This window comes from Antrostomus carolinensis, unplaced genomic scaffold (assembly GCF_000700745.2).
Source record: "Antrostomus carolinensis isolate BGI_N321 unplaced genomic scaffold, ASM70074v2 scaffold9604, whole genome shotgun sequence".
Classification (NCBI taxonomy): Eukaryota; Metazoa; Chordata; class Aves; order Caprimulgiformes; family Caprimulgidae; genus Antrostomus; species Antrostomus carolinensis.
The window spans coordinates 63,773-86,369 of NW_010311386.1; the positions used below are offsets into that span (position 1 = coordinate 63,773).

The window sequence follows — 22,597 nt, forward strand, 5'->3', positions numbered from 1 at the left end:
AATATAACTACAAGATACTTGCATGATCCCTAATTCTATCTGTCATGAAGTATATGAGACTATTAAAAGACAGGCCTCTGGTATAAGGTCACCAACCGTAGGTTTTTCTCCCAAAGCTCTCTCATTTCCCCCTTGTGTCTGATTTAGCACCTTTTCCATCCCACCTTGGCTGCAAGGTGTTCCTGTCCAAAACTGTCCTCTGATGTGGAACACAAACAAGCATAACTCAAATGCCACCCCTCCTCTGGCTGCCTTGCCACACACTTTTCACAACACGTTATATGTTGCAGCATATTAAGAGATCAAGGTAGATTTGTTCACCCCTCTGCAAGCTGTAACCTCTGCCAAAATCATATATCAATCACCAATTTCTTATTCATACCTCCTTGTAATTCTTTCTTAGACTACTCTCTAGAGCCACAAGGTGCCTTACCCTATCCAGGACTTACTTACTGTTTCCTCTCAATATACAGACATAAAATCAAAAAGAAGTAAATCAGTGAAGACTTTGGGGTTCCCCACCCCTTTTTTCCTGTGTGTCCACTTCTCTCCAGCCCCTGTTTTTGACACATATCTTTTTCCCTTTTTTTGAGTGGAACATAGTCACTGTGTTTAAAGTCCCACTCAACTTCCCAGAGAATACTTAAACTCATCATTACATGCTCCTGCAGCCCAGCTTTTACTAACCCTACCTAAATCACCTCTGGCATCATGCCACCTATGAAAAGTTAACAGCTTTGTATACTCCCAGAACTGAAAAAAGTCATCCAATGCAATGCACAAAAACTATGGAAGTTCAGAAATTAGTAAAGACTAATTTTCAATTATTTTAGTGTTTCTTTCTTGCATAGCTTATTATGAAAATATGTATTTGAGAATATTTTAAAACATATATCTAGGTTTCAATTTCTTTTGCTCTCACATATACTTTTCATTTTTCTTCTCATAGGGTAAAATAAAAATCACAAGTGTTCAGCAATTTTTTTCTACCTGAATATTTAAAAGTGCCTCCAAAGAACATTTCACTTTTCCCTGTGCCTTATTAGAAATAATTTAAAACTCATGGAATATTTAAAGTTACAAAATGGAAGCAGAAAAAAAAAGGGTTAATAGCAAAGAAACAAAATGAAAAGTTAAGAACTACAAGGACACCCCAAGACTGTATCATCCATTTAATCACATTACGTGGTGAAAATGAAAAGAAAAAACAGCAATTTGAAACATACGTTTTTAAAGCACATGGGTTTGTTTAGACTTCCTATTGATTTATTTTTTTTTTTTTTTTTTTTTAAAAACAAAACAAACACACACACACACACACACACACACACACAAAAAAAAAAAACCCAGTCAGTTCTCAAACAGACCTGGTTAGAATCCAGCTCTGGTTGATTCTGGTTTCACATTAGCATCTACACTTAGACATGTGCTGAGGCCTTTGAGGACATGGAGAATTAGATTAACTTTTGAACTTTACACCTCTGACAAGACTGGTCCTTTCTTACACTTCCATGTCTTTCTAGGTAACTTCCATTTCTGGATCGAGTTGCATAAATACTTATCCAAAAAAGAGCACTCCAGAAAATAACATTTCATTTATTTCTGACAAATTAAGAGAATCCCGAGCACTCTCATGTCTTTCTAGGCAACTTCCATTTCTGGATCAAGTTGCATAAATACTTATCCGAAAAAGAGCACTCCAGAAAATAACATTTAATTTTTTCTGACAAATTAAGAGAATCCCGAGCACTCAATGGCTACTTTACATCCGTCCCATATCCACAGCTGTGGAAGCCCTCACTGCCCTGCCCCAGTGCCCATCCTGCAAACCCACCCCACTTGTCCCAGCACTGCTCCCCTTTGACTTCAGGCCACAACTAAGACCCAATTTCACACTAGTCCCTTTTAGGGTAAGTCATATTTAATTTCTACATCCTTCCTGGGGAGGAGAGGAAGGGGGGAGAACCCAAGTGATCATAGGTCTTACATCCAGATAAAGCTACCAGGAGGCGATGCCACCCGAGGCGCACCACAGACAGCCAGAAAACAGCACACGATGAATACTAGGGATTTAATGGCACATGTTTGAACAGGCAGATCTCCAAAGCCTTCTATTACTCATTCTAATATCAAGCCTTGCAGAAACCAAGCCCAGCTAGCTGCAGCGGATCAGACCCACAGCAGCTGTACCTTTCTACTCCCAGAGTAGTGCTTGCCACCCTTTCAGGATAACTTGCTGTACAGGAGGCCAGCTTCTTATTTGAAGAGACATGTCATGCCGTAAACATTTCTAGTGGAGCTTGGGTTAGCAGCACTGGTAAGAAAACCCTAATGAAAATAAATTGTTATGTATTTACCCATATGCTGAGGAGCATATGGCTAATGCATTTAGACACTGCTAATGAAGTTAAGACTCAGCTAAATTTGTTGGCTCATGGATAACAACTGTTCTCCACAACCAATCCGAGCCTGCTATAATTTTAGCATTACAACTGATACCTGGCCATTATTAAATGTACTGATCCTGCTGACATAGAACAAATGGCTTTCTGAATATGGATTTCTCCACATCACAATAAGGCAGTGAACAGCATATGATGCTGCTAAACTCCAGATTTACAGGTAATATGAGCAAGTTACAACTTCATTTAAAACAATAGTGACTGCTCTTATTCATTGCAGCCCTGAGTCTATTGCTTTCTTTTTTAATTTCAAGGACTAACAGATTTTACTTAGTTCAATCCCATTCTTTCCACAGCGGTGTCACACTAATGTGACTACAGCCAAAACTGAACTGAAGACAATCACACCTAAGAAGTATTCCCACTTTTTTACGTCCACGTGTAGAAGCCCATTAAGTTTACCACAAGAACTACAGCAGTCCTCCTATTTAGTAATACCACTATTGTAGTGTTCTTTGAGGTGAAGGTCCCTACTTCTTGCGGGAATCCTACTCCTTGTGCATGATCACAGGGATCCTGGAGTCAAAGGTAAATTCCAGTTTAAGTGATTACACTAGGTCTAATCTAATGCCACTACCATTGCAACTACACATTATCTTCATTCTCTTAACCCAGCCACTATGCAGCATGGCTGTTTTGTGTTCACTGTTGCTACGTATCATGACAGAGCTGGCTTTAATTGAGCAGTACACACCTTTAAAGAGTGGGCTACACAGCAGCTTCCAGAGGGTAGTGTAATGAACATGTAAATATAGTCTCCAAAAGGCACAATACATGGCAAACTTCCCCTACACCACTCTTGGGAGCCAGGTGTCATTTATGATGTAGACTTCTGCTCTGATGGATATTGGGTAGCCATTTCTCAACTGACCCCCAAAAGACATCAAAAAGCAATGGTTTTGGTCAAGGATGGAATGCAACAGCAGAGAAGTGTCCTTCCACACTGCTATCTTGGGGACTCAGCTTACTCACACACCCTCATTTATAGACTAGAGCTCAGACCTGGCATTGATTCACAGCCCCACTTTGTGACTATTGCCAAATCTTTTGATCTTCCTCCAGCCTTCAAGCGGCCCAGTCCCAGTGATACCAGTCTCCCCAAATCTACTGAAGAAAGTCCCCCGAAAAGTTGGTCAAAGTGTTTCACCATAACCTGATGAAAAATCAGACCCATATTTCATAACATCATGCAGGTGAGTAAAAAGATACCCAAGGTGAAGCAAAAGACAGACTTGCTTACCCAGAAATAAGAAAGTTTTGCTCCAGTCAGACTTGCCCAAAATCACATTGGGAGTCTAGAGAAAGCCAGGAGAATTGTTAGAGTCTTCCTTCTCACTCACTTTGCTGCCAAGGAGATCATCATCCCCTTTCCACTTTAACAGATAAAGTCCTTCACATACAGCTAGCAGTTGCCTCAGCCATTGCCTCTTCACCTCATGCAGTATTTAATAAAGTAAGCAGAAAGCATGCCAAAAGGACCCACCAAAACCTGGCTCAAAGAATACCAAAAGCATGATGTTGCTTGTCAGCAAAGGCTGCATCTCCTTCTAGGGGAAATGGCTGAGAGCAACAGAAAACACCCAGCCCTGCAACACAAATAGATGTGGCAGATGTACTAGGCAGAAGCCACACAGTCAACGTGCCATTCCTTGGAATATGTAAGGGACCTGTTTCTTCCCTCAAAGGAAAAGCAGTAGAGTCCAAAAGAGCAAAAGCATCTATCATGACCACTACCACCTTCATGGCTTGGGTCACCATTACTCACCAGAAAAGCAGCAATGATTCATCCCCTTTTTCTGTCACATAAAACCTGCCGGTTGCTTTGTGTATCCTAAAACTGTCTCTAGCTTCCATAAACATTGTTTGAAGTTGACATTCAGAAACACCTTGCAAACACAGCTATCAGAAACATCAAGTGCAAAAAAGCAAAGAACATTGTGCCTTGGCAGAAGGGTTTCTGAGGGATACACACTGCTCCTCCAGAAGCAGGTTCACCCTGCTGAGATCCCACAGACTCAGGGAGAAGCTGGGTTGAGCTACAGCACAGCTCTACCCAACACTCTTCTGAGAAACGTCCAGCTCTTGCTGAAGGGTGCAAATGGCATTTAGTCAAGTGGGAGACAGCTAATTGTGACATCTGGATTTCCTGCATTTGGTTCCCCGCAAACAGGTACTGTACTGACTTTGTCAGGGTATCTGACAGCACTAACGTCTGATCAAAGGAGGTAGCACAGAGTATGAGCTGAAACTAGGAAAATACACATATTTGAAGGGGAGAGAGACTGGCTTTATAGACATATGAATATACACATAAAAACATGTCTAACCCCAGGTTTTCTGTCATGCTGCAGACTGTGACACGGCTGGGTTTAGATCTGTACCACTTGTATTCAGTCACATGAAACACATGCATACATAGGCCTCCCAGTCAAGGGAGGGGGGCGTTTCCAGGACAAAAGAGAAGACCCGAGGCACTCCGGAAGGTCAGCTCGGGCAGTCAGCAGCCCACAGCAGAGCCAACTGGGGGAGATAAAGCCAGGTTGATTAGTGATGCCATGGTCGCCCTTTCTGGTTCCACACAGATAGCTATCAAGTGGCAAAACACACGCTCCCTATCCCATTCCTCTCTTGTTTATCTGCACAAGGCAACACAAAACCACATGCAGGGTTTCACTGTCAGTGTAAGCCATATTATTCTTGTAATTAAATCCAGGTCCTCAGCCTATCTGAGAGTTCCTCCTCTTCCCTTCCCTCTTTTCCCCCTCTTTTCTCCCCTCACCATTTGCCTCTCTCCAACCTTGTTTGGGTTTACATGCTGTGTCATTAAATTCCAGAATAGTAAATGCTGCAGCAGCCTCTCTAAGCACTGACACACTGCTTTCTAGGCTGAAAATTAGATATGGGGTTAATTTCACTCCTGTAAGAACACTGTCTTTTATTTTTCTTTATGTCCAACTCAAAGGATGCTTTTGTCAGATGTGTAGTGGAAAAAGATCATGTTTGCTCTCTGCTTCCTCCCTGCACTCTCCCCATCTCCACTCCCACCCATCAGCCGTAAAACAACATGGCCCAGCCAGATCCCAAACTGAAAGCAAGACAAAGCACCCACACAGCTCCCACTTCCATTCAGCAGAAGTGGGCCACTCTGGGGTAGCCCAGGATCTACAAGTAGGCCAGGCAGAAATAAACAGTAAACAAAGAGTATCCTGTCCAAGCAGAGAGAGGCTAAAGAGACTGATGTCTTTCATTAAAATGCAAGGCAGGGATACAAGCACACAGCCACTCAAAAGCATCACTGGAGCTTGCTTGGAGTAATAGGAGGAAAGCAGCACATGATCACGCCATTATAAAGACCCAAAGCACATCACCCAACTGTACACAGGGCACAGCTGCACGTCCCGCCTACCAAGTACCAAAACAAGGCAGCCAACCACACACCTACCACCGCCCCAAAACACCAGAGACACCAGCCCCAAGGCTGCAGTAGCACAGCACTGATCCCCGGAAGGCCGAGTAGGGCACAGTGCACAGAGGTACAGTACCCGGCAACCACAGCCATGCAAACGTCAGAGCCAATCATTTAAAAACAGAGTAGCTTCCTTTTCAGAAAAGAGATGGGAAAGGGGGAGAAAAGCACAGCACAGCCATAGCAACAGGTCAAGTGTTTGCCGGAGTTCTTCGAGAGAAAGGGTAATGCAGCGCATGTGCCTTCTGTTTTCAGAGCATTTGTCACGTAATAAAATCATTAGCCCAGGAATTAACAGGGGAGTTTTGTTTAGTTCTTCTGCAAGCTGTTGTTCCAAAGCCCATGAAAATCCGTGTGTGAAAGTCCACGCCGTGTGTACCCTTCGGTCTCCCGTTAGGTGGCTATCACAAACAAACCTCATTTTTTCCACCAACTAGTAGGAAAAACGCAGTACATAGAGAGGTGGGGGAAACAGTCAGGAGCTTCTAGCAAAGCAGCAGTCTGTCTGCAGCAAGTCTGCTTGGTTACTGGGAAAATTGAACTTGCTGCTTTTTTTAAACAGCCTAATCATATTTACTATTACATCAGACTTACCCACCACAAGTTGTTCTTATGCAATGGAAGAATTTTTAATCTAATTTCTTGGACTCATATAATTTCCCAGCTGCAGAACTGCAATAATTTCCTATCTTCTCATTTTTGAGATAAGCTGATTAACTTGGATATGTTTTAGTTTCAGGGTGTGATTATGTCCCTTTATTGTACTTGAGAGAAAAGGGGCAACTTATAGTAAAATAAGTTTATTTTCCCCAATTCAGCTTCTCTGTGATGCAGCTAGGTCTTTCCTGCTGTGTTTCCCTTAGACCCTTAACTTTCCATACTTCCTCTCAGACACTATATTACAGTAACTCTTAATTTACTCAAAGAAAATACTCTGTTCCAGAAATGTCTGAAATAACTTTCAAAAAAAAAAAAAAAAATCTCATGGAGAAAACATTTTCTTGTTTTAAATATATTTGAAAGTTTATTAAAAACCCCACAAACCCAGCACTACTGGCCAAACCCTGCTTGCATTGTTCATTTGTTTTCAGGCACATGTACAGAATAATAATAATAATAATAACAAAACAAGGATGCTAATGCCTGATGCTCTGTTCACATGTACAGCAGAGCAAAACTGGGACTTCTGATTTACATCCAAGTAAAGGAGAAGACAAGCAAATCCTTGAATTTATGCCATTACAAATTGAAAAATACTGCTTACTCCCACAATTTTGTTGAGAGCTTTTGATATTTAACATCTTCAGTTCCCAGGTCCTACATTTACTTGATTGGGTCAAAGGGACTCCCTCTCTTCCTCTATTTTTTCCTTAAGTTTCTAGCAATCATTATCTGCCCCACACAGGTGAGCCCTTAAAACCATCCCCAGTAAGGTGATGGGCAGCCTCCAGTTCTCCCCTGCTGGGGAAAGGAAAGTGGAAGCTGTCCTCTACTGACTGCAGTGAGAGCACTTGTGTCCCTGAAAACGCTCTGGTGGAGAGCGGCTTGCAGTATAAAAGCAGCCCTCCTATTACCAGCGCGTTGCTATGGGCACTATTTCGAAGAAAGCAGCCACAGGAGCAGATCCAGAAAACATGGCAGAATATATGAGGGAAGAAAGAAAAATTGAGAAGACCCTGGACTTATCCCTGCCTGTTCCTACCAGCAGCGATAGGACTGTAGAGAAGACGGATGGTGAAATTTTGTAGTGTTGAACACAGAGCCTGGTGGAGCTTGTGATTTTGCATCACTCAACTCTATTTAAAAACCCTGCCTGGAATTATTATTCTTGGTACTCCAAGATACGGTTTCATGGCTACTTTCTCCCCTTCCCCTAAAAGTTAGTAAAATAAAGTTTCTTCATTAGCCCACTGTAAGTGAATTTAATGAATGTAATCCTGGTAATTAAGTTTGCCTAACATCACAGATAGCAGTTCACAAAGACTTTCCACTTGTACACTGGTACAGGGTAAGCCTATGTACAACATATCAAAATAACTTACTCTCCAGGCACCTTTTCCTACAGAAAGTGTTAGCAGGTGCCTAATGATAACTGGACTTTTGTCACCAGTTACAGAACAAGTAGCTTCATGTTATCCAGGTGAATTTAAATCAGAAGAGTGAGGATGAACTGGTCTGTATTCCACACCACCAGCATCCCCTGTATGTTAAAGTCACCCTGTCAATTCCAGTTCAAATTAAACAAAAGCAGATCAAGTCTACCTTTTATACTATTTTCTAAATGAAATCAGATGTACATGTAAAACTGGTATTTAAATGGAATTCACCTAATAACAAGACAGATATTGACAGAACAATCACCACAAAGACCAAGGTAAGAGGCACTATATTCTCATTAATAATTCAAATCTCAGCATGGATATTGATGACCATGCACTTGGAAGAGGAAATCAGGCAGCATCTGGAGTTAGCCCAGTTTTCCTGAAAAGCTGATGAACTGCAAGAGATGCACTAGAGAAATTTTACTGTGGTATCCAACCAGAGAAATAGCAGCTCTTCACTATTAAGATATCTTGGACCCTCAGAAGCATTATTGAAATCAAGCAAGGAACAAAAAGGAACAGTGTTAGCAGATTAATGGGATGAGGATAGCAACACTGGGGGCACAGAGTGGTTCAGTGGTACCCGATTCCAGTTACTGCTTAGGAGCAAGCAATATTACAAGCTTTAAAATAAACGTGGAAATAATAATCAGGAAAAGCACAAACAAACAGAAAGGTCGTAGGAGCCAAAACCACTCAGAACAAACCAGTTGGGGCTAGTTAACGTAATCTGCTCTATTCCCATGACTAAGTTTGTTTCACTGAGGGCATGAACTTTCTTGGAAAAGCTAAAGTAATTAACTGCAGGAGCTTACACATTTTCTTTCCCTCAAGTTTATTTTACCCTGAAATTAGAGCTGCTTGCACACAACTGCTTCTACCAGTTCACTCAAAATTCAGAGTTTTGCTTGTTTTCTCCAAAAGGAGATGCTTGAAAGATACCACCGTTGAAGTGTAGGATTCATTGCAGTTTCTCCTTCCTCCTATCCACTCTTCCCATCACTTTGGATAGACACAAAGAAAACCGTATCTTACCTCACGGAAAAAGAGCAGGTTTCCAACAAAAGGAAGAGGTGGAGGATGTCGGATCCCTACTTTGCTTAGTTTGGAGAATGCAGAGGTGGAGTACCTGGAAAAAAATGAGGTAATAAGTTAATTTTGGATCTTGTCATGATAGGGCATATCACAGTATTTGGTTCAGATGACTTCCCTGGATTCAGAGAATGAGAAGATGCTTTCTGTGTTGGCCAAACAGAATTGTCAATGTGGTGACATTGCTCAGCAGCTCCTTAGGTCACAGAAATAAATGCAATACACTGCTGCTTCAGAGAGGGCAAAACAACAAAGGAATTCAAACACAGGCCTGCAGATTGAGCAGTGGAAATAGAGAGCTGGTTCTCTTCCCACAGAAGGTCTTGTAAGTCAGAAGTGACTCTCTAAAGCTACGTGAGGTTACAAATGAGATCAAAATAGGCATTTGGGTTTTGACTACTGTGACACAGCTGGGAAGGGAACAAGATAGATCTTCAGACTTATTTTCTTCTTCTTCCATCACCGCTACCTATACAGATCAAAGAGCAAGAATTCAAACTAGTCTCAGTTGTGCATGAGCCAAGACACTGTCAGTATGTTCAAGTCAAGCCTAGTATTTGGGCCAGATATGCTGATTAAGTGATTTTCCAGCTGCCAGTCAGCAAATTAAACAAAGATAAAAAAATATAGGGAAACAAAACCCAGACTGAAAAAGCTTCATGCATCCCTTGTTTCAGATGAAACTGTGGCATGTTGACAGGGACAATACTGGGAAAAAAAGGAAAAGAAAAACCCAACCCCAAAGTCTTTTTTTCCTCCCCTCTCCCTTTCTTAATACAAACAATGGATTTAAGTTAGTGGACTTCAATTAGTGAAACCTAAAAGAGCAAGAGCTAGCAGCAGCAGTTTTGATTAGCCAAAGACACAATAATTTTGAATATTATCATGCTGAACACTATTACCAGGAGGACCATGGCAAAAGATCTTTATTAAAGGCTGTGTCTATATTAACACCTTAGCTCAGAGCAATAGTATAGTTTTAAAGCTCTCCCCTTGCATGATGGTTCCATGTCTGGGGCAGTTTTAGCACATTCAACTACAGTTTGAGAGGAAATTCAACTTGAAGCTCGGCTCTGATCCTTCATCTCTCACCACATGCAGTGAAACTCTTTAGTCCTGGGGAGCAAATTAAATCTAGCCCAAAATAACAACGGTGAACTCCATATAGTGTAGTGGTTGTGATATCAACTGTTTTAGTCTATCAAGTCCCCAAGTCATCTGAATGATGCAACAGAGAGACAACAGAAGCAATGCCCTCAGATCCTGACAATGCTACCCCATTGCTATGACTTGGACCTCTCCTTCAGGTCTAATAATCAGCTCATGCCTCATTTGAAACACCCTACATGATATGGGTAGGAATATTCTGTTTTAACCTAATGAGCAAACAGCACACAATTCTTGGGGATCAGGAAGAAGGAAGGAGAAAAAAAAGAGGGAGAAAGGACCCAGAAGTAGGGAAATAAAAGAATGATGTTGTGAATTGAAATATATAAAATTAAGATAATTAAATATCACATGATCAGCAAAGCAGAATAGGATTTAAGTATCAAGTCAGCAGCTTTTTGTATTTCCATTTCCTGAGATTTCCTGTAGCACAGTACCTATCTGCTTAATGGGTTTTCTTTTATGAAGATATTTTACAAAAATCATAATCAGAAGATAGAGCTGATCATTTTTAAACAGCAGCTTTTTCTTTTTTTTTTTTTTTTTTTAATGGGGCAGTACATTCCTTCACAAACACAAACTCTCTCAATTGAAATGATGTGTCTTCAGTCGATGCATGGGCATTATTTCAGTATGACAGGGTATTGTGGAATAAAGGCACAGTTGTTGACATTTATTACACATTTTATACATATTGACTTCTTGGTTACTTAGCCACTTTTAAAAAAAAATAAGAGTTTTTCTTTATTGAAACAGCTAATACTCTTGGGATAAAAAGAACGTTTTAACTTCAAAATGACAAACAGCCTACATGATACATTTTTTCCCCAAAGAGAGGATTTTTTTTGCTGCTGTTTGAAACCTTCCTAAAGTCTCCTTTTGTCACAGAAAAGTCCTCATCTTCTGTATGTAAACAGAGGAAAAGATTAACATCTCTCTCCATGGAAATCCATCAATTTTGCAGCATTATAACCTGGATGTTTTCACTGTAAAATACATGGCAGATGACAAAATACCAGGCTGGGCTACAGTTAACTGCTAATTTCACTGTAGAGTGGACACTATAGATTCCTCAACTCCACGTAGTGCAAAGTGAAACGTGACTGTAACAGAGCCTTACCCTACACAAAGCAAACAATGCAATGACCAAATATTTTAAAAGCAGAACGGATGAGTGCAGTGCACCCAGTTTCACAAGGCAAGAAACATCCAGGTGCTGAAGACTATTTTACACTTAGATAAGCGGTTCATCTTCATCAGCTTCTGACCATATCTTGCAGCTCCATGCAGCTGCAAGAGGGTTTGCTTCCCTTTTTCGCCTCCTAATGTGGTTTTCTCTGATGCTTTTTCTTCAGTTACATTTGAAGTAGGTTTTCAAAAGGTAAGGAAACATGGTTTATAATGAGATGGGAAACAGAAGTACTGTGGTCAAGCTACACACTGAAATATAACAATGAAAGGGTAGGGCCAAAAGGAAAAAAAATATCATCAATATCAAATAAATATAAAAAAATTATCAAAAAATATCATCAGTAAACACATCTAGCTCTACCCTAAAATTTCACAATATTTCTGGTATTGTTGAAATATTTGCAGTTTTGCAGAAAACAAAACAGTATGCAAATGCTTGAAGACTGATGGTGCTGCATGCGCAAAAGGAAGATCTAACATCGGACAGGTAACCTTGACTTTGGCCATTTCTGATTGCAACAGCTTATGTTCTACAACATTAAATGTTATTTTAAGAGCCTTTTCCCCAACCCCTTCAATATTTCAGCTCATTTCCACCATTTTGGGTAGGGGAGAGAGAGGAAGAGGTGACTTGTGGGCTTCTTTTAAAAAAAATAAAAAAAAATAAAAATTGTCCTGTGTCATGCACAATGAACATCAGCAACACATGAATCTTCACAGCACAAACCTGTCCTTTTCAGCCAGAAGCAACCAATAACTTGAACTGTCGGCTACTCAGCACACCCATGACACTCACTTGGCCAGTGACTCACAGATCTGTGTGTTAAGCACAGGGGGTTTTATTGCTGGGAAAGGGAGGTGGCCTAGAAGCTGGAAGAGTGCCAACAGGCAGGTTTGCCTTGCAGGCAGTCAAGACATTCATCTGGAGAAGCTGTACATCTAAATTAAACAGTTCTGAGCCTGCCTTATCACCAGTGGGAAGTATTATTTCTCACTCTGCCACTTAACGCACTTCTATGTTAATTTATCACAAAAATTAATCTGACATCAGGCAAACTCCTGCTGTTGCTGTGGGTACACACTAAGGGTAGAAGACCAGACAATGGACTAGAAGAGTTAAGTCAAATGCAAAATCTAGAAATAGAAAAGATACTGAGATGTGACCAAGATGACCAAAGATACAGAAAGACTTCTGTAGAAGGAATAAACAAACAGGATATAAACTTAATCCTGGGAAAAGAAGCAACTGACGCAGAATATGACGACTATATTTAAGATCTTACATGGCTTAGAAAACAAATAAAGAATTATTACCCTCTATTTAAAAAAAAAAATAATAAAATCCACAAATGAATACTCAGGCGGCAGGATTAAAAATTAAAAACTTTTCCAAGTAATCAATATACTAACTATGGAACTCCTTGCCATGGGATGTTGTCTATTCCACAAGCTTAAAAAGCTTCAAAAAAAATGATTAGATAAATTAATGAAAGGAAAAAAAAAAAAAAATCAGTAGGCAATTTTAAGGTTTGAATTTAAGAAATATAAGAGACACATGGAAAAGATTGAAGGGAAGAAGGGAAAATTAATCAAATTTATTTTCCTAAGCAGGAAACTAGTCTATAAGCTTCCAATGGCAGAATAAGAGATTAGACTGTTATAAAACCTAAAAGACAAAACCCCAGACACTTGTTTTCTTAAGAGAGGAAGGAGCCTTTGTGCAAAGGGAGGGGCATGGAAAAGGATAAAGCTGTGATGGCTGCAATATTTACTGGACAATCTAGCACATTCTCACTCAAAGGAGAAACATACCCTAATATTTACACATGTAGCACTTCCTGCTCAACTATTAATTTTAAACCCTGGCATTATATTTTGAACAAAGTGACAAGACATCAAAAGGAACCAGAGGAACAGCAGTAATGAAGCAGATCAATAAACAATTCAATAACTCTTTGAAGACGTTCAAATGGCCTCTCAGAGCTAGATGCTCTCTGTATATATTAAACATGACTGTTAAAAGAAAAATAACATGCCAAATACATTCCTGTAGGCCAGCAAGGCACATTTAAGCTTTCCGAAATATTAACTTCTCTCCACAAAACACCATGCAAAAAATAAGGAGAAAGAGTTAAAATCAACAGATAATTAACATAAGTTGTGATGGATATATAATCAACAGAACTAGCCATCTGCCCATCCAGGTCAGTATTGCAAGAAAAAGTATTGCACAATCTACCATTAAGTGTAATCAATTTGTGTAGCAGATAATATTACAGAGTTGCCAATTCTACATCATAGAGTTCAACATATCATTGAATTTACCCCAGACTTCTCTCAATAGAGAGAGCGCATCATTCCTTCTACATCAAGATGCACAACTTAATAATATCTGAAAGTTATAAACTAGGACACAGAGATAAAGTGATGTTATTTAATCTCACTGTTGGGAGGTGCGTTACTTTGGAAGACTGAGTAGGAAAACAAAGTATTTTGCTGAGATAATGGAAATAATTTCTGCCAAACAAGAGATAACCATCATGCATTTTCACCTATTTGCCTCTATTTACATATATCCACAGCAGATCCCAGTTACCACTGGGATAGATTTTGCTCACAAAGTAGTGATAACATACAAAACAATGGTGGCCTCCCCAGTGTTACAATGATGGCTTATATAAAAATACACAAGCATTCCTGGGAGAACTGCCTGGACAACAGAGTCTCACCAAAACGATGATATCCCTTGGCTGACTACAGAGGTAGACTTTCTGCTCTTAGCCTTCTCTGGGAAATTTTGCATTACAAATACTGCAGCAGGGTCACTGGAAAGCTGCCATCACATAAGTCTTTCCTCTAGTCTAATGCTCAGGATATTTAAGATAGAAAAATCATTATTTGGTCCCATTATGAAAGAGGAACACACAGAACCCAGGTCTTGCAAGTATTGCAGCTGAAGTGGGTATCACCCCAAGTAGATACAAGCACCTCATTATTACCTCCAGAAAGTGTACTCACTAAAGCAAAACACAATTAAATCAGCTGTCCAACCCCAAAAGGCAGGCAGGTCCTGAAGCACTCTCACAAAGAAGAGGAGAGAAAAATGGGGAAAGTAAATCCCTCTTATAACCTGTTCTAACCTTGGTCAACAAAAGGTTACCAAATTGCCCTTTACTGTTACCTATCAGTTCCCCTGGTGAAAAGGAAATAAACTTGGTTGTGTGTGTAGAATACCAGGCTCAGAGTAGGAAATTACTACTATTCCTCAAAAAAAAAAAAAGAAAAAAAAAGAAAAAAAAAAAAGGTACAGAATATCCACAAGTATAATTTCAGCACATGCTAGAGGTAAGCTTCAAGAGAGACTTCACTCAGTTTGGGATAAGGCTATTTGAGTACTGCAATTTCATTTTCCAGCTCAACAAATCTATACTTGTTAACTATGAATTTGTAGGGCTGTAATACCAGTTTCAGAGATAATGAGAACTTCCATGTAACACTTGCTCTCCTTAATCACTTGCATGCACTCCCCATGTTTTAATTTTGACATAATTGCACAAGAAAAAGACAGACATTACACACGCTTGCACCATCTGCCTCCACAAGGGCAGATGCTTTCCAGATGCAAAACCTAAATGACCATAGGATTATTATTTCATTGAAACATTTGCTAATGCACCAGGAATAACGTGCAGGAAAGACTAAATTATATGCTCAATTTTAAATTTATACCTCATCTATCTGCTGAGAATAATTTTTTAATCCATACAGTTCTGGTCTGCTGAACAGTTTGTTGGGTTTTTTTTTTAGTGCCTCTTATCTTAAGAGAACCAATAGGCCCAAAGGACAGGTTGCAATAAGGTTCCAGGCTGTCATGGTGTGTTTAAAGTTTTGGAGTTTGCTTTGACTTTAAAAAAAAAAATAAGAAAAAGAAAAAAAAAAGAAAAAACAATTAGCAGTGAATCCAGGTCAATTAAATTAAAAGGCCCATACAGAAAAGCAACACATTTCATCATGCTCCAGAGTAGCCCTGGGAGAGACAGATGGTCCATACAGCAGGCCAATGACAATATTTCATCACCTCTCTCACCTTCACACTGGCAGCGACTTGTCCAAATAAAGAGCAAAAGAAAGAGAGTCATAAATCCACAGCTTCAGCCCTACATCACTGGCCTAAAACCTTTAAACAAAACAATGGAGGTCAACAGAAGCAGTGTCTGTTGTGTCCTTATAGCAACACATATCCTTGGGAAAGGAGGTGGATGCAAAGTGTGGTCTCCTCACCAGGAGGAGCACTCACAGTAGATCTGAGGTCTGGTGCATATGTGAGACCATACACAATGTCCACAGGAAGCCTGGGTCAGAGCTGATAGCTAAGTTCAGCTCTCGTATGACAGCCCTGCTGCCTTAACTGCAGGCCGAGCCTTCCTTTCACTCCCTAGGACCACTGGTACTATAACCTTTCTTAAGGACCAACTTCATTTCCCCCCTTTTTATTCACACAGATATCATGAGGCACACAAGAAAATGGTATCACCTCAAGGCCATAAATGTTCTTGCTTCAGCCAGGAAGACTAAAGTTTGCATAAAGAGGTGCATTGCTGGAAATATAGTTTTTAGAAACCATAGTAAAATTATGTAAAGTTTTTTCTTCCTCCCTACGTAATCACAGATCTTAATTTTGTAATTGGACATCTTAACTGCATAATTAAAAGGACATGAAGTTTCAGTTTTAATTAACCTTCCTAGTTGCTATGCAAGTTCATATCCTAGTGATGCAACTCCATTTGTGGAAAACATGCCACTTGTTTCTGTGTGAATCTCAATCATTCCTACGTAGTAGGAACAACGGTATGGATGAGGAATGCAGTTTCCTGTGTAAGTTGAGGGATGAACATCTGCTTGGGAGACTGATCATTCTGGCTTTTCATTGCCATAACGGTACTCACTTGGCCAGTGGTCCATTATTTCATAGGGTCAAAAAGGTGTTGCAATGCTGTGGTGGCTGCATTCCTGAAGTGTTATCTAGAACACACATCAAGTAGTGATGTGCTGTGCAGGCAAAGCCAAGTTGTATTTCCACTGGTGCATCATACCTGAGTTGCCTTTCATTTTTTAATCTACGCAGTTCTGGTCTATCAGACAGCTTGCTGGATGTCTCTTGCTGTCAGGGAACTGGTTTTAGAGTTCAGAGTTCTGTACCACATTCCTCAACAGCAACAGTACATACAGAGCCACTCAGTGCTATTAAGAACCAGCTGGCACAAGGGCTGCACAGAGATGCACCCTGCCAGGGAAAGCCCTGGGAAAGACAAAATTCCTTCAAGAAGCTCAATGTCTCCCAGTGCTTTTGGGCCCAAGCTGTATTCCTTGACTGAAGGCAAGGTGGGGAACACAGTCCTTCCTCCCTTTTAGAGGCAAGCCTGTCAGCATACATACAGCAAGATGGCAGGCACCAAAGCACGTACAAAAAGAGGTCCTGGAAAAAACCTCCAGGCACCTTCCCCACTTGTAGTTTCAAATGAGCAGCTCTGACAGACTGCAGGGATAATTCACCTCCCTTTAGCCAGTTCTGGATAAATGCAGACAGACCTCATGATTACATGGCACATGAAATAACTGAATAAATAAAATAATTAGTCATTTTAAAGTTATTATTTATTTTCAAGTTAACATTAAGGGCCCATCATCTATCCAGTGCTCTGAATGTGGCAGAGGTCCTGCTGACCAGAAACAAATGTGACCAGAGCGCCAGAGATCATTTCATAATGTACAGAGAGCCTGAATTAATGGTCCACAGCCCAACTTTGTTCTGGAATTTCCTAACTTGTGCGTGCTTGACTTTACAACCTCAACAATGTGCCTTTAATGCAGTTTTCTGTGCAAGTTCTCAGGTTTTTGAAAAGCTCATTAAAAATCCATCACTTTGCATCATTTTGCATCCCCAGAGGTCATCAAAACACCCTAGGACTATGGCAAAGACCTTTGCCAAGTGAGCTAATGGCAGAGCTGACAGAAGAAGCAGGTTGTCTTTCACGGAAGGGAGCTGCGAGGCACAGGCTGCCAGAGGGTCTCTCTAATGCTTCCTCAGAGAGTAAAAACAGCAAAAGTCAAGAGTTCCAAAACCAAAATGCTAGGCTCTTTGCTGGTTGGTGACACCTCACCAATGAGCCCTTTATCGGCTCCTGTGGCAGCACCACCACATCCCCACTCTTCCTCATCTGCAGACCCACTGCCAGTCCCAATCTCTGCTTCTCACTTGAGAACACCTGCACTGCTCCCCTCATCCAGCCACCACCTCATCTCCCATCATGAGCTCCCAACTGATCCCTTCCCAAACACAGTCCCACTTGTGTTTATATGAGCCATTTACTCTCCTCCACACAGCAATTTATCCCAGTTTCTCCTCCCCTAACCCCATTCTTACCAGACTGCTTGCACAAGTCCCCTCCTTTCTTATCACTGCAACACCCATGGTACACAGCCTTTCCCTCCTCCCCAGCAGCACTGCATGCAGTTGATTGGTGAGTCGAGGAGAAAAGGGCTGGTGGAGAGGTGAGACAGACTCCCTGCTTGCAGCTCTTGCACCCAAGCCTCACTGGTGCTATCACATAGGGGATCCATTACAGAAATGCTTTTCTCAGTCCCTGTAATTGGAGCAAGCTGAACTGCTCTCAGGGACTTGGCTGCCTGGTCAACAGTCAGCACAGACAAAAGGCAGGAATACGCTTAGCAAAGACAGAATCAGAAATGTTAGCTTAAAATTATATATAAGCATAAGAGATTCCAGTGAATGTGTGCTAACTGCAATTTTTCAAAGACTTACAATTTGCCCAAATTTGCATGAGAAAGGCAAAAAAGTACATCTACCTCCTCTCATGAAATATTGAATTTCTGCATCAAAGCTAATTAAAAAAAAAAATAAAAATCAAACATTGCCTCTAAAGGCTAATTTAAAAAACCAATCCAGAAAGATCCAAAAAAATAAAACAAGCAAACCAATATTTTCTCTTAGCTATTGTCTCAGAAATTAAGAGGCTAATTTTAACTGAAATTTTTCAATAATTCTACCTATATCAGACACCAGCCTGGAAAACTCCAAGTCCAGCTGCTTAGAGTTTGATAAAGCAATAGGCAATTGAAAATAGAATTGTATAATGGGAGCATCACACAACCTTAATTTGTGGTGCTCTCAGACCCGCCTATAATTAAATAGGCCAGATTAAAAATGAAGGAAGTGCTGGCTCTCAGTCTGAGAGCGCACATAAAAATTTCAGTTCATAGCTAGTTATTTTATGGACGTTCTAATCCATTATAGTAGGGGGGGTGACAATGACAACGTTGTCTGACCCTTAATTACAGGAAAGATGCTATAATACTGTACATACCACACAGACTATGATAAACTTGAAATTAATACTGGAGGCTCTGCCTGCTCCCCATGACTTAAAAACTGGGAGTACTCTGATGCCATAAGAAGGAAGGATGCCTCTTTATTTTAATTTTTTTGCTCAGGTTCTCATTTCTCCATTTCTCTCATTTTCTATCACTCCCAATAACAAATTAAAGCCACCACAAGTTATTAAATTACACTTGACACACACACACCATTCAGGTACAAAGGAGGCACAAAAACCTCTGGAAGAGTGATCATGAGTCCTGGCAGTTGGCTGAACCAGGCACACGAAGAAGCATAGAAGGACCCACTGGAAGTGAGAGATTCAGGTACAAAGGAGGCACAAACACCTCTGGAAGAGTGATCTCATGTCCTGGCAGGTGGCTGAACCAGGCACACAAAGAAGCATAGAAGGACCCACTGGAAGTGAGAATGCATCAGGGAACAAATGACAATCTGCAACATCATGAAATAGCACCAGTGCTGGCTACAAGGCTCCAGAATTAAACAAGAGAAGATGCCACACCTGTATCTAAATAGCGCAAGCCCAGAGCTCTGTGTTTTGCTGCATTGATTTAATATCACCAGAATTAAAGTGAAGGGTGTCAGGAGCTCTCTTCATGAAAAGCAGCAAAGCACTGTGGTCACCAAGGAACAACATCATTAATTTCTGAAAGGAAGAAGGGACAATCCTTACAACCTCAAGGCTCCTGCACACATGAACAGTGAGTGGAAGTAGAGAAACAGGGTTCAAAGGCTTGTGGAAATATAGAAAATAAACTCAGTCTCCTCTTTTCCTTTGCACCTTATTCATGACTTCTTGAGTACCTGTGGACTGACAAGAGTCTAGTCTGCAGGAAAGAGGAGTCACTCAGTCCTTTTCATAATGTGAATTCATCTTGTAAGAGACAAAGCAGACAGAGCAAGGAAAACACGTAACTTTTATTCCCTACCCCAACACTAGCAGAATACCCTTTAGCAGCCACAGGCATGAGACAGGAAGGGCAGTGAAATTATTTCAATCACCTTTCAGTGTGCTTGAGCAGTCAATCACCATCACCACCCTGAGTAAGCTATCGTAGGCCACTAACAAAAGCTGATACCTACTACAAAACAGAAGGTAGTTGAATAGATGCCAAACAAAGCCAAAGGAAAAGCAAAATTTCAAACAGACAGGATGAAAGAATCACAGGAAGCAAACTTTAAGGAGATTCTCTGAACTCAAAATCTGCTTTAAAAAGCGGGCTCAAGTGTTGCTCCCAAGTGCCATCCAGATTAAAAGCAAAACAAAAGCAATTGGGGTTTCCTGGAGCTCTGAATCACCCACTCAAGCCGTAAGGGGACTGAGCAACCGACTACGTGCAGGAATAGCAACACTGAGCACGCACAAAGTGTCAAACCCGGAGCAGAACGGGCAGAGAGGTATTTTCCTTCTTTAATCACTGAAAAATGCAGTAACGCCACGCATTATTTGTCAAACAGCAGGTTAGACTGTTCAGACAGAAATACACTTTTTAAGCTGACATGCTCCTTTCTGCGCTGCTGGTTATAAAAAGAGTGCTTGTTGCACATTATCTCATCTTTTAACTGCACTTTAAAGTCCATTCTGGCCATTTGTCCATGACACAGACAAATTCCAATCCTTAGGAATAATTCTCTTAACTTTATAAAGAAACCCTTGTTCAAGTCAGATAATTTTCATGTAGAGGCTAACATGGAAATGGCTTTCCTGGAACAGAGTTGATTTGCATTACCCAGTGTCATAGCACATGACAGTTTACTCTGCAGCCTGCTTGTCTGGGTCTTCCATAATACACACAGCCACAGTCCTCCTCTCTGTGAAGCAGTTGTGCACATGACAGGAAGAGCTGATTTTAATGAAGCATCATTGCTCTTGTATTGGTCATGTTCTCTCTCGAACTGTTTATCTGGCAGGCTCCTGGATGCAATTTGTAATCATTGCTTTCTGCTAACAAAGTCCATTACTGTTGCCTGTTCCTTTCACTCCTGGGTTTTTAACACCTGACATACTGTTGCATGAGTAATGTACCATACAAATCCATCAAAGACCCCCTTCACAGTGTCTCTCTAGGGACCTGCTATTGCACCCCTGTCCCAGGTCACCCTCTCTCCTTCAGTTAAACAGTTTCAAACACTCCTGGCACATGAAAGCAAAATGCTTCAACACCTCAACTGCAAATTCGCCGAGACAGTGACCATCTTTCCATTACATCACACAGCCTTCACGTGCACAGTGGAGTCCAGATCTTTGACAGGGCTTCATAGCTCCTGCTGAAACAAAAATGATAAATAAATCGTCATCACACTGTCCCCTAAAGTGGAGGGGAGGCTGTACACTGTCATTTGATTTCTTTTTAACTACCACAACGAACTAAAATTCCACAGGGAGGTAACCATAGGGAGTCATTACCACAAATGATTCACCTTCAAAGAGAGGCAAAAGGAGAGCTGAAACCCAGAGAAGCCGGTTTTCTTTACCCTCTCCGCAAGCACCTGGTGCAGATCAGTGATATTTTCCCAGAGGCAGAACAAAAACTAGATGCTGATACACAGAGGCTTTAAAAAAAAAAAAAAAAAAAGATTAAGAGGTTGATAAAAATAAAAGGTCTGACAACAGAATTGGTATAGCAAGCAGAAGACAATAAGAGCAAGGCATGATACAAATTACAGAAATCCTGGCAGGAAGAAAGAGGCTTGTTGAGAGAAAGGAAAGGGCTGCTCAGCCAAAGTCTCAAGAGAATTCACATACTGGAGAGGGGATGCAGGATCTCAACACTACCTTGAGCCACATATAAGAGAGAGACTCTGACATATTGAAATAAGTTCTTTAATTATTACAGTTGGATTTGTGTATTTCTTGTGCTAACTAAAACATTTTTTTTTTTTTTAAGGCTCATTACAGGTCTGTATCATTATTTCCAGTTTTAGTTTGTCTCCAGGGAGCTTAACCATAAGACATGAAGTGGAATGCCCGAAGACAAATACTTTTACTTATTGTTGGGGAGTTTGAGTTCAGTGCCTGTCCTAACTGAAACTAGACCAAAAGATCCAATCATGGTAAAAAAATCAATAGAAAGAAATCTTTGAATTGGAAGAAAATGAAAAAGACACTCCAGAAAGTATTAGCACAATTCACTCAAATCAAGCAAAGTGTAGTAGTGCACAAATCTTATATACCATGTGCCAAGCACAGCAACCTGGAAAAAGGTGACCATCACTGGCCACCACCAGAGCTCTAAAGGCAAATTTTAATTTTAATGTCTCTCCCAAGCATTAAGGGAAACAGTGGTTGCAAAGCAAAGGCCCAGGTAAGGCAATGTAGTTCCATGATGGCACACCACACTGCACAGTGGCTGCTTTATTTACTCTGTCACTACACTAGGAATAGCTAACTTAAGGTACTTTTGAATCCTTTAGGAAACCATACTTCTATATTTACATATACATCCATATATATGTACATTCACATGCAAGCATACACACACACACTAAATCTGTTCATTTCCCCACAGAACAAAACTAATATCTAACAACTTTGTATATTTTGGATACTGTTCATTTTCCACAAGGGGTTCTGTACATCATTCATGCTTTTATTCACATTGATTATCCAGCTTGAAGATGCATCTACAGCAGAGGCATGTTAAGATGACACTGCTATAGAACATTCACACCAGCCGCCTTCAGAACAGGCTGTTTTCCT

At 40.7% G+C, this 22,597-nt stretch overlaps 1 protein-coding gene across 1 annotated transcript in view; it reads right to left on the minus strand.

Annotated features, from left to right (window-relative positions):
- The window catches only part of LOC114818514 (thromboxane-A synthase-like), a gene marked incomplete at both ends in the record, with an annotated part of 49,034 nt that extends 39,875 nt beyond the window's left edge, over positions 1–9,159 (minus strand). Inside the window, one exon of the mRNA XM_029084678.1 lies at positions 9,066–9,159. Coding sequence (XP_028940511.1) covers positions 9,066–9,159 — 94 coding nt within the window. The remainder of the gene's footprint in view (positions 1–9,065) is intronic.
- Between the last annotated feature and the right edge of the window lie 13,438 nt (positions 9,160–22,597).